Below are 14,424 nucleotides of genomic sequence, written 5' to 3'. Positions count from 1 at the left end.
TCTTCTTGTAGTACTTTTTAACTTGTCTTTCTTCTTGTAGTACTTTTTAACTTGTCTTTCTTCTTGTAGTACTTTTTAACTTGTCTTTCTTCTTGTAGTACTTTTTAACTTGTCTTTCTTCTTGTAGTACTTTTTAACTTGTCTTTCTTCCTGTAGTACTTTTTAACTTGTCTTTCTTCCTGTAGTACTTTTTAATTATCTTTCTTCCTGTAGTACTTTTTAACTTGTCTTTCTTCTTGTAGTACTTTTTAACTTGTCTTTCTTCCTGTAGTACTTTTTAACTTATCTTTCTTCCTGTAGTACTTTTTAACTTGTCCTTCTTCTTGTAGTACTTTTTAACTTGTCCTTCTTGTAGTACTTTTTAACTTGTCTTTCTTCTTGTAGTACTTTTTAACTTGTCTTTCTTCTTGTAGTACTTTTTAACTTGTCTTTCTTCTTGTAGTACTTTTTAACTTGTCCTTCTTCTTGTAGTACTTTTTAACTTGTCTTTCTTCTTGTAGTACTTTTTAACTTGTCCTTCTTGTAGTACTTTTTAACTTGTCTTTCTTCTTGTAGTACTTTTTAACTTGTCTTTCTTCTTGTAGTACTTTTTAACTTGTCTTTCTTCTTGTAGTACTTTTTAACTTATCTTTCTTCTTGTAGTACTTTTTAACTTGTCTTTCTTCTTGTAGTACTTTTTAACTTGTCTTTCTTCTTGTAGTACTTTTTAACTTGTCTTTCTTCATGTAGTACTTTTTAATTATCTTTCTTCCTGTAGTACTTTTTAACTTGTCCTTCTTCTTGTAGTACTTTTTAACTTGTCCTTCTTCTTGTAGTACTTTTTAACTTGTCTTTCTTCTTGTAGTACTTTTTAACTTGTCTTTCTTCTTGTAGTACTTTTTAACTTGTCTTTCTTCTTGTAGTACTTTTTAACTTGTCTTTCTTCTTGTAGTACTGTTCCATCCTGTCTTGTTTCCAGTTGTTTTTACCCAAAGACCCAAGAGCGCCTGACATTTTTGTGTGAAAACATTGTATTCACTAGAGCGCCTAGTTGAACTACATTTTAAAGGTCTTTTACAAACCGCCCTGAAGGAAACATGTTGCTGTTTTACATAAACTTGACGTGAGGTGGACTGTGTTATGGAGATCACTGGTATGACCTGTATGTCTCTCTTCTTTTACTTTTCCCTCTATCGCCCTCCAGGTCCCCTCGATCACTTCCCAGACAAGCTGGACCTGCTGCTAAGCTCTTTCCCAGAAGATGGCACCCCCCTCTTTCTAATGGGAGACATCAACCTGCCTGACTCGTCTCAGTCAGACACAGTGGTCTCTCTCCCACTGTCATGCCTCCTTGGATCTCATATTCTCCAGCATCATTAACGCCACGGTAACTCCCCTCCATGTATCTGACTCGTCTTTCTATCCTTCTCACTAACTTATGCTCGACCCCGACCCCGACCGTCTCAGTCAGACACAACTTGCGCTCCCTATACCCCTCCACCCTCTCCTCCGACATCATATCCGCTCTACCTTTGAGTGAGACGTTCTCTGCTCTCCCCACAGATACGGCGAGCTCCACCCTCCTCTCTGCCCTCTCAACATCCACCCTCCTCTCAGCCCTCTCAACATCCACCCTCCTCTCAGCCCTCTCAACATCCACCCTCCTCTCAGCCCTCTCAACATCCACCCTCCTCTCAGCCCTCTCAACATCCACCCTCCTCTCAGCCCTCTCAACCTCCACCCTCCTCTCAGCCCTCTCAACATCCACCCTCCTCTCAGCCCTCTCAACCTCCACCCTCCTCTCAACCTCCACCCTCCTATCAACCCTCACAACCTCCACCCTCCTCTCAGCTTTCTCAACCTCCACCCTCCTCTCAGCCCTCTCAACCTCCACCCTCCTCTCAGCCTCCACCCTCCTCTCTGCCCTCTCAACCTCCACCCTCCTCTCTGCCCTCTCAACCTCCACCCTCCTCTCTGCCCTCTCAACCTCCACCCTCCTCTCTGCCCTCTCAACCTCCACCCTCCTCTCAGCCCTCTCTGCCTCCACCCTCCTCTCAACCTCCACCCTCCTCTCAACCTCCACCCTCCTCTCAGCCTCCACCCTCCTCTCAACCTCCACCCTCCTCTCAACCTCCACCCTCCTCTCAACCTCCACCCTCCTCTCAGCCCTCTCAACCTCCACCCTCCTCTCAACCTCCACCCTCCTCTCAGCCTCCACCCTCCTCTCAGCCTCCACCCTCCTCTCAGCCCTCTCAACCTCCACCCTCCTCTCAACCCTCTCAACCTCCACCCTCCTCTCAGCCCTCTCGACCTCCACCCTCCTCTCAGCCCTCACAACCTCCACCCTCCTCTCAGCCCTCTCAACCTCCACCCTCCTCTCAACCCTCTCAACCTCCACCCTCCTCTCAGCCCTCTCGACCTCCACCCTCCTCTCAGCCCTCTCAACCTCCACCCTCCTCTCAGCCCTCACAACCTCCACCCTCCTCTCAGCCCTCTCAACCTCCACCCTCCTCTCAACCTCCACCCTCTCAACCTCCACCCTCCTCTCCGCCCTCTCAACCTCCACCCTCCTCTCAACCTCCACCCTCCTCTCAGCCCTCTCGACCTCCACCCTCCTCTCAGCCCTCTCAACCTCCACCCTCCTCTCAGCCCTCTCAACCTCCACCCTCCTCTCAGCCCTCTCAACCTCCACCCTCCTCTCAACCTCCACCCTCCTCTCAGCCCTCTCAACCTCCACCCTCCTCTCAGCCCTCACAACCTCCACCCTCCTCTCAACCTCCACCCTCCTCTCAGCCCTCACAACCTCCACCCTCCTCTCAACCCTCTCAACCTCCACCCTCCTCTCAGCCCTCTCAACCTCCACCCTCCTCTCAGCCCTCACAACCTCCACCCTCCTCTCAGCCCTCACAACCTCCACCCTCCTCTCAGCCCTCTCAACCTCCACCCTCCTCTCAGCCCTCTCAACCTCCACCCTCCTCTCAACCTCCACCCTCCTCTCTGCCCTCACAACCTCCACCCTCCTCTCAACCTCCACCCTCCTCTCAGCCCTCTCAACCTCCACCCTCCTCTCAGCCCCCTCTCAACCTCCACCCTCCTCTCAGCCCTCTCAAGTTCCACCCTCCTCTCAGCCCTCTCAACCTCCACCCTCCTCTCAACCCTCTCAACCTCCACCCTCCTCTCAGCCCCCTCTCAACCTCCACCCTCCTCTCAGCCCTCTCAAGCTCCACCCTCCTCTCAGCCCTCACAACCTCCACCCTCCTCTCAGCCCTCTCAACCTCCACCCTCCTCTCAACCTCCACCCTCCTCTCAGCCCTCTCAACCTCCACCCTCCTCTCAGCCTCCACCCTCCTCTCAGCCCTCTCAACCTCCACCCTCCTCTCAGCCCTCACAACATCCTTCAACAAGCTCTGTCACCCCGCCGAGAGGCCTGCCCGCCGCTCACCACCCAGTCCATGGCTGGCGGATGCAGTGAGAGAAGAAAGACAGGTCCTGAGAGCGGCTGAGAGGAAGTATAGAAAGTCACGCCTCACTGGTGACATCGACACATATCACAACCTCTTGTTAGGTTTCTCCAAAACCATTACTAATGCCAAAGCTTCTTTCTTCCACCATAGGATCGAGGCCTCGGCTAAGAACCTTCGCAAACTGCACGCCGCCATGTCCTCCCTCCTCACTCCCCCCCTCCTCTCTGTCTGCGGAGGACTTTGTGATTTTCTTAGAGAAGAAAGTGGAGAGCATCCGCAGCTGCTTCTCCCAACCCCTTCTCATTCCAAACACTGAATCGAGAACCTCATCCTTCACTCTGTCATCTTTACTCTCCCTTTACAGATGCCGATAACATACACTGGTAACGTCGAACCGTCCGAATACATGCCAGCTGGACCCGATACCCTCCCCACTCCTCCAGACCATAGCACCGGACATCCTCCCATTCCTAACGGCAACCATCAACTCCTCACTCAACTCTGGGGTGGTCCCCACCTCCCTAAAACAAGCCAGAGTCACACCGCTCATAAAAAAAACAACCATGAACCCCACCGCCATAGACACTAACATTATCACATCCCATTCCTTCTCGTATCATTGCTATGCCGATGATACTCAACTCTTCCTCTTCTTTCCTCCCTCAGATATCCATGTCTCTGAGCGAATCTCGGCCTGTCGGTCCGACATCTATGCAATAATAATTTATGCAAATTACATGTCATCAGCCTGTGACTGCAACTTGTTCCTGTTTGCGGACGACTCAGCCCTGTTACAGGTTGAAAAAATCCTCAGCTCGGAACTAGGCAGAATCTGCATATGGCTCGCTGACAACAAACTATCATTACACCTGAGTAAAACAGAGTCCATTCTCTTCGGTTCAAATAACAAACTCAGCAAGACCGACGGCTTCTCAGTTACAGTGGGTGACAATATTGTCACAAGGAAAGATGAAATTACCTACCTGGGTTCCATCCTAGAGGCTAATCTTTCCTGTGACAAAATGGCATCCAATGTAATAAAAAAAGTCAACCAACGAACTCGATTCTTGTACCGGATCTCCTCTCTGGTAAACAAGAATACCCTGAAGACTCTGGCAGGAGCACTCATTCAGGGGTACCACGACTATGCTTGCACCTCATGGTACCAAAGCACCTCAAAGGCAATAAAAACAAAATTACAAACATCTCAAAACAAACTGGTCAGACTACTGCTTGACCTTACTCCTAGAACCCACCTCACCCCTGCCCACTTTGACAACCTAGGATGGCTTAGAGTAGATGACACAGTACAGCAACTTGCAATGGGCCTGGTCTACAAGATACACTACACCACTCTTAACTACATTCACAGGACATACTTGACTCCTATAAGACTGAACAGAATGGGCCTTAAACAAGACTCAAAATGCTCCCAATGTACAAATGGAGACGAAGGGACATTTATGCACATGTATTGGGACTGCCCACCAGTTAAGGCATTCTGGAAAGATGTGACCCATCAATTATCAAAACTCGTATCTTGGAATATACCAGTACACCCCTCTGTATTACTATTGAATGATGTTTTTGAGTTTGCAGTAAATCCACAGCTAAAGAGATTGGTTTTATCGGGTATCACAGTAGCTAAAAAACTGATCGCATCACGCTGGTTTCAACCGGAAAAAATGTGCCGGAAGGTTTGGTTTCTTACATATCTCGATGTGATTTATCAAGAAATATCTACAGCAAGAATTCTGGGTCTCAAGAATCCAAAATGTCAATGTGGTTAGAAGTGGTGGAGAGAATAAAAGCTAGCTTATAATGGTAGTGTCTGGTTAGGAGTGAGGGATAATGGAGGTACTATCCAAGGAGGGGTCCGGGAGGGGGGGGTTCGAGCTGGAGCATATGTGTGTAGGGTTTTAGAAAATAGGTATTAGGGGTATATCCTGTATAAGGCATTTGTATAATTGGTAATTTCGTTGGATATACACTGTATACCAGTGGTCACCAACCTTTTTAAGCCCAAGATCACTTTTATTTTTTTTGGTGAAGGCAAGATCTACCTATTGAAGCGTTGAGAGAAAAAGACAGCCAAGATTGTACTTTAAACTAAATGACTTTTATTTGCCTGTATTCTAATTACATGCAATGCTTTGGTCCAACATTAAAACGTCAAAGTAGAACTATTATGTACTTTATCAGTCAGTGCTAAGTGCAGTCATCTTATGCAGCATCACTTTTCACATCAAAACAAAAGTAGAACTGTAATGTGGACTTTCTCATATTATTAACATTGACAAACATATTTACAATTAGCATTTTATAAAGTAGAACTGTAATGTGGACTTTCTCAGTCAGTGCTAACTGCTAAGTGCAGTCAGTGCTAAGTGCAGCATCAGTTTTCACATCAGAACAAAAGTAGAACTGTAATGTGGACTTTCTCATATTATTAACATTGACAAACATATTTACAATTAGCATTTTATAAAGTAGAACTGTAATGTGTACTTTCTCAGTCAGTGCTAAGTGCAGCATCACTTTTCACATCAAAACAAAAGTAGAACTGTAATGTTTACTTTCTCAGTCAGTGCTAAGTGCAGTCAGTGCTAAGTGCAGCATCATTTTCACATCAAAACAAAAGTGGAACTGTATGTGTACTTTCTCAGTCAGTGCTAAGTGCAGCATCACTTTTCACATCAAAACAAAAGTAGAACTGTAATGTGGACTCTCAGTGTAAGATCTAAAAAAATAAAATAATTTTTTTTTTTTTATAATTTTCATGCAAAGATCTACAGGGACAGTCTCAAAGATCAAGATCGACGGGTTGGTGACCACTGCTGTATACGGTAAAATATTATTATAGACTTTTTTTTTGTTTCCTGTTTCTGTACTTGCATGTCATTTTAGCCACCTTGATTGTTAGTTTCATTATGCATTGTGTGTTGAGTACTGACTTTTAATAATTTTTGTTTTGCAATAATAAAAAAAAAAAAAAAAAAAAAAAAAGATACACTACACCACTAAGATACCCATGTACATGTCAAAATACTTCCCAACGGTCAGTGAATACCACGACCACAACACCAGAGGGAGCTCCACAAATCATGCTAAACCCAGATTCGGCTCAAACAAGGGACTAAACACGTTTAGCAATTATGCCACATCAATGTGGAACGCCCTACCCACAGCTGTAAATGAATGTGAATCACTACCCACTTTTAAAACCACTCTCAAGGAGCACCTACGGGAGACTGCAATTCGAAACTGGCCCTTGTAAATGTCCTAACCCAACCTCCTCCAATGTACAGTAAATGTCCTAACCCAGTAATACACGAGACCCTCTTCTTGGACCAAGTAAGGTTTCGACGATAATCCAATGTACAGTTACCCCCACCCCACCTACCCAAACCCCCCCCCCACCTCCTCCAATGTACAGTTTCTTCATCAAATGTATATACTCTCTTTTTTCTTTTTCTTTTTACTCTTTTTGTATCACAAACAGTACTGTATTTGTAAATCTGGTACGTCATAAATGTATAGATGTAGCAGTACTGTCTATCTGTATGTCATGTATGTCATATATGTTATGATGAATTGAAAATGGGGGACCCTGATGTAAACAAGACGAAAGTCTTTCTCTGGTCTGTGTGTATTGAGCTGTACTGTATTGTACCCATTCTGCAATCTGTTAATAACATTTTCAATCAATCAATCAATCAATCAATCAATCTCCGCCTGGATGACTTGCTTCACCTGCCGGCCAAATCCTCCCTGCTGACCGACCTTTCCATCACAGTGGACAAAGTAGCCGTGGCCGCGTCCCCGACCGCCAAGAACCTTGGTGTATTTCCTTGACGACCGGCTGAACTTCTCCGCTCACATCGCCGACCAGAACCTGCAGATTCCTCCTGAGCAGAAGGATCGGCCCCTTCCTGACAAAAGAAGCCACTCAACTCCTTGTCCAATCAACAGTCATGTCTCGCCTCGACTACTGCATCACACTGCTCGCTGGTCTACCGACCACCGCCACCAAGCCTCTTCAACTCATTCAGAAAGCAACCGCCCATTTGATCTCCAACCTACCAAAGTCAGCCCATGTTACCTTCTTAAGGTGCTCCCATAGTCGAGCGGACTGTACGCGGACTGGACTCCACGGAGGTCTGCTGGACTCTTTGAGCTTTCATAGTCGAGCGGACCTCCACGGACCAATTTCCTACATGTCTCGCGCCAGTTTACAGTATTTTCCCCACGCTGTTCAACTTCTGTCATGTCGTCGTCATCCGATGTCAAAATAAAGAGTATGTTATCTCCGTTTCCAATATTTCGATAATAAAACGGGCAGTTTTACACACTTGAATAACAGGTATATAGGCAGCGAGGTGCAAAATGCAGATCGGCATCACATTAAATGCAGTTCGATGTCAACCAAAATGGCAAGCAGCATTTTGTGTGACACCAAGTTGGCGGCGCAGACGTCCGCGCATTAGAAAATTGGAGCTTCGCACTTGGAGTCTGCTTTGGGTCTGTTTTGAGTAGCCTTTGGGTTCGCACGGGAGTCTGCTCCGTGTACGGTCCACTCGACTATGGGAGCACCTTTAGGGACCTGCACTGGCTCCCCATCGCCACACAAAACCGCTTCAAGGCCCTCGACCTGGCATATCGTGAAGGGAACGGCTCCCGCCTACCTCCGGTCAATGGTCTCTAACTACACACCCTCAAGACCCCTCCGCTCTGCATCCTCTGGCCGCCTCAGACCTACTCCTATCCGAGCTCAAAGAGAAGCCGCCTATTCTCGGTCCTCGCTCCACAATGGTGGAACAAACTTCCCACCACAGGTAGGACAGCAGCCGAAACACGTCCAATATTTCGTGGTCGACTAAAAACACACCTTCAATCAATATCTAAAATGGAAAAAAAAGAAGAAAAAAACGAACCCACTAACCTTCTTACTTACCGTCTTATACTATCATGCACTCTCTCTACTATACTAATATGTCTTTACTACTATGCACTACTCAACACTGCAGCACCCAGGTTTCAGCACCGTTTGATGATCATTGTTACTCAGCTGTAAGAGTTGTACCCTTCCCGCTGACTTGTCGCTTTGGATAAAAGCGTCAGCTAAATGACAAAATGAAAATGTGAATGTAAATGTGTAGCTTTTATGTACTGTATTGTGTTTTATTATGTGAAATCGTTTTTTTTACGCTGCCGTCTGTATCTCAACGGGACCTTCCTGGCTAAATAATGGATAAATAAAAAGTAAAAAAAATTAAATAATAATAAAGTCCTTCACGAGGGCACATTCAAGTTTGTTGAAGGGATCAGAGGCGTGCCACGCTGAACCTTCTGCCCACCTTGTGGATCTATCATGACCTGTCTGTGAGCCAGGTGAGCCAGTCGGCCCTTCTCCTTCTTTCCAAACAGCCGTCCGATGGAGGACTTGATGCCTTTCTTCTTGGGCTGCTTGTTGTGCAGGGAGTCCTGGCTGCTGGCCACGCTGCTCAGGGCGCTGGCCTCGGCCTCCAGGGAGGCAGCGATCCTGGGGAGGGAACACACACAGCCACGGAGAACGTGGAGGTTTAACATCCTGGGGAGGGAACACACACAGCCACGGAGAACGTGGAGGTTTAACATCCTGGGGAAGGAACACACACAGCCACGGAGAACGTGGAGGTTTAACATCCTGGGGAGGGAACACACAACCACGGAGAACGTGGAGGTTTAACATCCTGGGGAAGGAACACACACAGCCACGGAGAACGTGGAGGTTTAACATCCTGGGGAGGGAACACACACAGCCACGGAGAACGTGGAGGTTTAACATCCTGGGGAAGGAACACACACAGCCACGGAGAACGTGGAGGTTTAACATCCTGGGGAGGGAACACACACAGCCACGGAGAACGTGGAGGTTTAACATCCTGGGGAAGGAAACACACACAGCCACGGAGAACGTGGAGGTTTAACAGCCAAAAATGGGAGAAAAAAGAAAAAAAAAAAATAATAATAGAGCCCGGCCCGAACCGCTGTGGGTGTGGCTTAAAGCCTGACGAGATGGATTCTCTCACGTGATCTCAAGAAGCCAGCTGCTGTGGGCGTGGCTTAAAGCCTGACGAGATGGATCCTCTCACGTGATCTCAAGAAGCCACTGTGGGCGTGGCTTAAAGCCTGACGAGATGGATCCTCTCACGTGATCTCAAGAAGCCACTGTGGGCGTGGCTTAAAGCCTGACGAGATGGATCCTCTCACGTGATCTCAAGAAGCCACTGTGGGCGTGGCTTAAAGCCTGACGAGATGGATTCTCTCACGTGATCTCAAGAAGCCAGCTGCTGTGGGTGTGGCTTAAAGCCTGACGAGATGGATCCTCTCACGTGATCTCAAGAAGCCAGCTGCTGTGGGCGTGGCTTAAAGCCTGACGAGATGGATCCTCTCACGTGATCTCAAGAAGCCACTGTGGGTGTGGCTTAAAGCCTGACGAGATGGATCCTCTCACGTGATCTCAAGAAGCCAGCTGCTGTGGGTGTGGCTTAAAGCCTGACGAGATGGATCCTCTCACGTGATCTCAAGAAGCCACTGTGGGTGTGGCTTAAAGCCTGACCATATGGATCCTCTCACGTGATCTCAAGAAGCCACTGTGGGTGTGGCTTAAAGCCTGACGAGATGGATCCTCTCACGTGATCTCAAGAAGCCAGCTGCTGTGGGCGTGGCTTAAAGCCTGACGAGATGGATCCTCTCACGTGATCTCAAGAAGCCACTGTGGGCGTGGCTTAAAGCCTGACGAGATGGATCCTCTCACGTGATCTCAAGAAGCCACTGTGGGCGTGGCTTAAAGCCTGACGAGATGGATCCTCTCACGTGATCTCAAGAAGCCACTGTGGGCGTGGCTTAAAGCCTGACGAGATGGATTCTCTCACGTGATCTCAAGAAGCCAGCTGCTGTGGGTGTGGCTTAAAGCCTGACGAGATGGATCCTCTCACGTGATCTCAAGAAGCCACTGTGGGCGTGGCTTAAAGCCTGACGAGATGGATCCTCTCACGTGATCTCAAGAAGCCAGCTGCTGTGGGTGTGGCTTAAAGCCTGACGAGATGGATCCTCTCACGTGATCTCAAGAAGCCAGCTGCTGTGGGCGTGGCTTAAAGCCTGACGAGATGGATCCTCTCACGTGATCTCAAGAAGCCACTGTGGGCGTGGCTTAAAGCCTGACGAGATGGATCCTCTCACGTGATCTCAAGAAGCCAGCTGCTGTGGGTGTGGCTTAAAGCCTGACGAGATGGATCCTCTCACGTGATCTCAAGAAGCCAGCTGCTGTGGGTGTGGCTTAAAGCCTGACGAGATGGATCCTCTCACGTGATCTCAAGAAGCCACTGTGGGCGTGGCTTAAAGCCTGACGAGATGGATCCTCTCACGTGATCTCAAGAAGCCACTGTGGGTGTGGCTTAAAGCCTGACCATATGGATCCTCTCACGTGATCTCAAGAAGCCACTGTGGGTGTGGCTTAAAGCCTGACGAGATGGATCCTCTCACGTGATCTCAAGAAGCCAGCTGCTGTGGGCGTGGCTTAAAGCCTGACGAGATGGATCCTCTCACGTGATCTCAAGAAGCCACTGTGGGCGTGGCTTAAAGCCTGACGAGATGGATCCTCTCACGTGATCTCAAGAAGCCACTGTGGGCGTGGCTTAAAGCCTGACGAGATGGATCCTCTCACGTGATCTCAAGAAGCCACTGTGGGCGTGGCTTAAAGCCTGACGAGATGGATCCTCTCACGTGATCTCAAGAAGCCACTGTGGGCGTGGCTTAAAGCCTGACGAGATGGATTCTCTCACGTGATCTCAAGAAGCCAGCCGCTGTGGGCGTGGCTTAAAGCCTGACGAGATGGATTCTCTCACGTGATCTCAAGAAGCCACTGTGGGCGTGGCTTAAAGCCTGACGAGATGGATCCTCTCACGTGATCTCAAGAAGCCAGCCGCTGTGCAATTGGTTATTTGTGCACGAGAAAACAAACCGATTGAGCTGGTGTGATAAAACAAGGGGATTATTGATTAGAGACTTTGATAAAGGGGTGTTGTTGTGACACTGTCGTAATTGGGCCACAAACCTCCCGTTTTATAGCTTAAGACTTTGCTATTGGAACCCCCATCTTTGAATATTTTCTTTCTTAAGATATGATGTATATATTTACATGTATATATTTTAGTGCTGTCAATAGATTACATTTTTTTTTACTAATTAATCTCACCATTTTCTGTAATTAATCTAGATTAAAAATCGCATTTTTCTACTTAAGACCGAAGCTTGTAACAGATATTTACTTGAGTAAAATCATGGAATTAATGTAAAATCAACAGAAAGAAAGTATATTTCTCTCCTGTGAAATACAAATGTTCAACAAAACCATCAACATTGACTCAGCTAGACCTCTTTCTTATATCCGTGGCGCTAACAGAAATAAAAACAACCGACGTTAAAGTGCAGATTGGCTTAGAGGACGATAATGTCTTGTATGAACTACCAGTAATATAAATCATATTAACAACAAAAATGTGTTACATCTTCATGTCAGATGATTTTCAAAAAGGTGCATGAGTCAATGCAAAAAAAGAACAAGCAAATATACCACTGAAAGTTCAGAACGTGGAACATTTTTCACTCCATAGATTAATCTAGATACATTTTTTTTAACGCTTTAAATAATAAAATTAATCTCCAAAGTTAAAGCATTAACTTTGACAGCCCTAATCTATTTATATAACTATTTATACTGTAGGTGGCGAGATATCAGTGGAAATGACTTTTCTCATTGGGCTAACTTATAGTACATGAAAATTGTGAAATTAAACAGTTTCCCATTTTGGTCCAAATATGGTCCAAAATATCAACACATCTTCACACAGACAGATGAGGGCAAACAGCAGCTCTACCAAGGACACCATGTTCTAAGAAACACGGTACAGAACGTATATGACTCTTCAGGACATACAGTGAGACATATTGTGTTCTACTTGACTCCGTCACGATGACAACGTGGCTACGTTCACACTGCAGACCAGATCTGATTCCTTTGCTCCTATGTGACTCAGATCGGTGTGAACGGCACAAATCACATGGAATCAAGATTTTTTTTCAATTCTGATTTTGGGTTACTTTCATAATGTGGTCCTAAATCAGATACCGGTCTGATCTTTTGCAACGCGACCTCCGTCTGAACAGTCAGGCGACTTTCATACGACTTTCACATCCGTGTAGATTCAGTAGATTGACAGTTGTCACCCTTTCTCTCCGTCCATCTTCGTTATGGTTCAGTTCAGGCGTGGGACCAGTTCACACTGGATTCTGATATTGGCATAAAAAATAATTAATAATGTGAACAGCCAAACAAAATAAATCAGATCTGAGCAATAATTTTTTTTTTAATCCTCTTTTTCTCCGCCTGATTTTCTATGCTTTTCTGTCCCATCCCAATTTAGTCGTTATGCCAATTCCCCCCCCCCCCCACTCCCCTACCTGGTCGTTGTGCGCATGTTCCCCCTACTGGTCGGTACAAGGGAACCCTGAAGTCTACCACATGCTTCCTCCGACACATGCGGGGACAGCCAGTGGCTCTCTTTCCACCTGGCAGCGAGGACTCTCATTGGTGAAGCCTAACGGTGTGGGAGGTCACGCTGCCTTCACCACTTCCTGCCTTTCGCTGAGCAGGCATTCCCAGACCTGACCTGTAGGCGTCGCTGTCCACAACGCCAGATTCCCACCCACGACTTCCCTCCCGCTAACTCAGCCAAACGAGTTAGTACGACGACCGGCCCCAAGCCGCAGGGCAATGCTGACTCCGGGAGTGGAGTCAGGAGCAATACATCTGAGTGGAGCACTATAAGGCTCGCAGTGTGAACGCAGCCTGAGAGAGAACGTACCCCCGTGCGTCGTTGTGCGAGCAGGCCGGCAGCGTGTGCGTCATGCGGACGGTGCGCGGCGTTGCGGGGGGCGACGTCTCACACGTGATGGTGGCCTTGTCCTCGTGTCCGTCCTCGTCCACCGCCGCGATCTGGGGAGACATGAGTGGGAGGAGCCGGGGGGACGCTGGTGAACAAACGCCAACAATGGGTTTCTTTCTTTACTACAACTCTGTCTGGGGGGGGGGGGGGGGGTCTTGCTGGTAAAAAAAAAACTTGTAACACCAAAAAAAAGAATTCCAGGAAATTAGAAAAACACCCTTATTTTCCGATTATTATCTCATTTCTTTTTTGAAATTCTACCTCAGGTTCCGTCAGGTTTGATGGGTCCTAAGGATCAGTGAACATTATGCTAATATAAAACTTTAAATCCAGGTCGAGAAAATCAAGAAATAGATCAATTGTAGCTTTTGACCGACAACAGCGATCAGGCTGTTTCTTTAGACTCTGTGTTTCAAGTTTCTTTAGCTAATCATTTCGCAGCGTAAAAAATATCCAGGAATGTATTTATAGTAATGGAAATAAATGTTACCTTTCTCCGGTGTTTCCTCAGGTCGCTGGGCTGGTGGGTGAGAGAGAGAGAGAGGGGAGGAAAACACACGCGTCAACACCAGTGGGTTCAAAGTTCAAAGCATTATACGTGTACAGTAACTGAGTGGATGTTAATCTGGCGGACGCACTACTAGGGTGACGAAACGTCCTGCTTTGTGCAGGACAGTCCCACATTTTAGCCCTTTGTCCCTGCTTAAAATGTTAAATATGAATTATTATTGTTATTGTTTTATTTATGATGCACTAATGCACCGCAAGTAGCCTAGTACAGTGGTTCCCAAAGTCGGGGTCGCGACCCAAAGGTGGGCCGCGAGCAGCCATGGGTGGGCCGCGAGATGATTAAAAAAATTTTTTTATTTTTTTTTGTCAGGTCACTGAACTTAGAAGCAGGCCAGGACAGTGTTTCTAGTTGTATTCTAAAATTGTATTCTATTGTATTCTAAAATGTGACTATATGGTTTTATATTAACTTAATAAATAAC

At 46.8% G+C, this 14,424-nt stretch overlaps 1 protein-coding gene across 1 annotated transcript in view; it reads right to left on the bottom strand.

Moving 5' to 3' along the window:
• The window catches only part of LOC311242259 (liprin-alpha-2-like), a 55,796-nt gene extending 41,849 nt beyond the window's left edge, over nt 1-13,947 (bottom strand). The window contains exons 1-3 of the mRNA XM_084338461.1: nt 13,923-13,947; nt 13,352-13,482; nt 8,801-8,985 (exon numbers count right to left, since the gene is read on the bottom strand). Of these exons, the coding sequence (XP_084194587.1) occupies nt 8,801-8,985; nt 13,352-13,395 (229 nt within the window). The 5' untranslated portion in view covers nt 13,396-13,482; nt 13,923-13,947. The remainder of the gene's footprint in view (nt 1-8,800; nt 8,986-13,351; nt 13,483-13,922) is intronic.
• Nucleotides 13,948-14,424: the final 477 nt, after the last annotated feature.

The sequence above is a fragment of the Notolepis coatsorum genome (assembly GCF_963971535.1).
Source record: "Notolepis coatsorum genome assembly, contig: SUPER_15_unloc_1, whole genome shotgun sequence".
Taxonomy (NCBI): domain Eukaryota; kingdom Metazoa; phylum Chordata; class Actinopteri; order Aulopiformes; family Paralepididae; genus Notolepis; species Notolepis coatsorum.
Note: the sequence above shows the minus strand (reverse complement) of the source record. Positions and strands in the feature narration are given on the sequence as shown.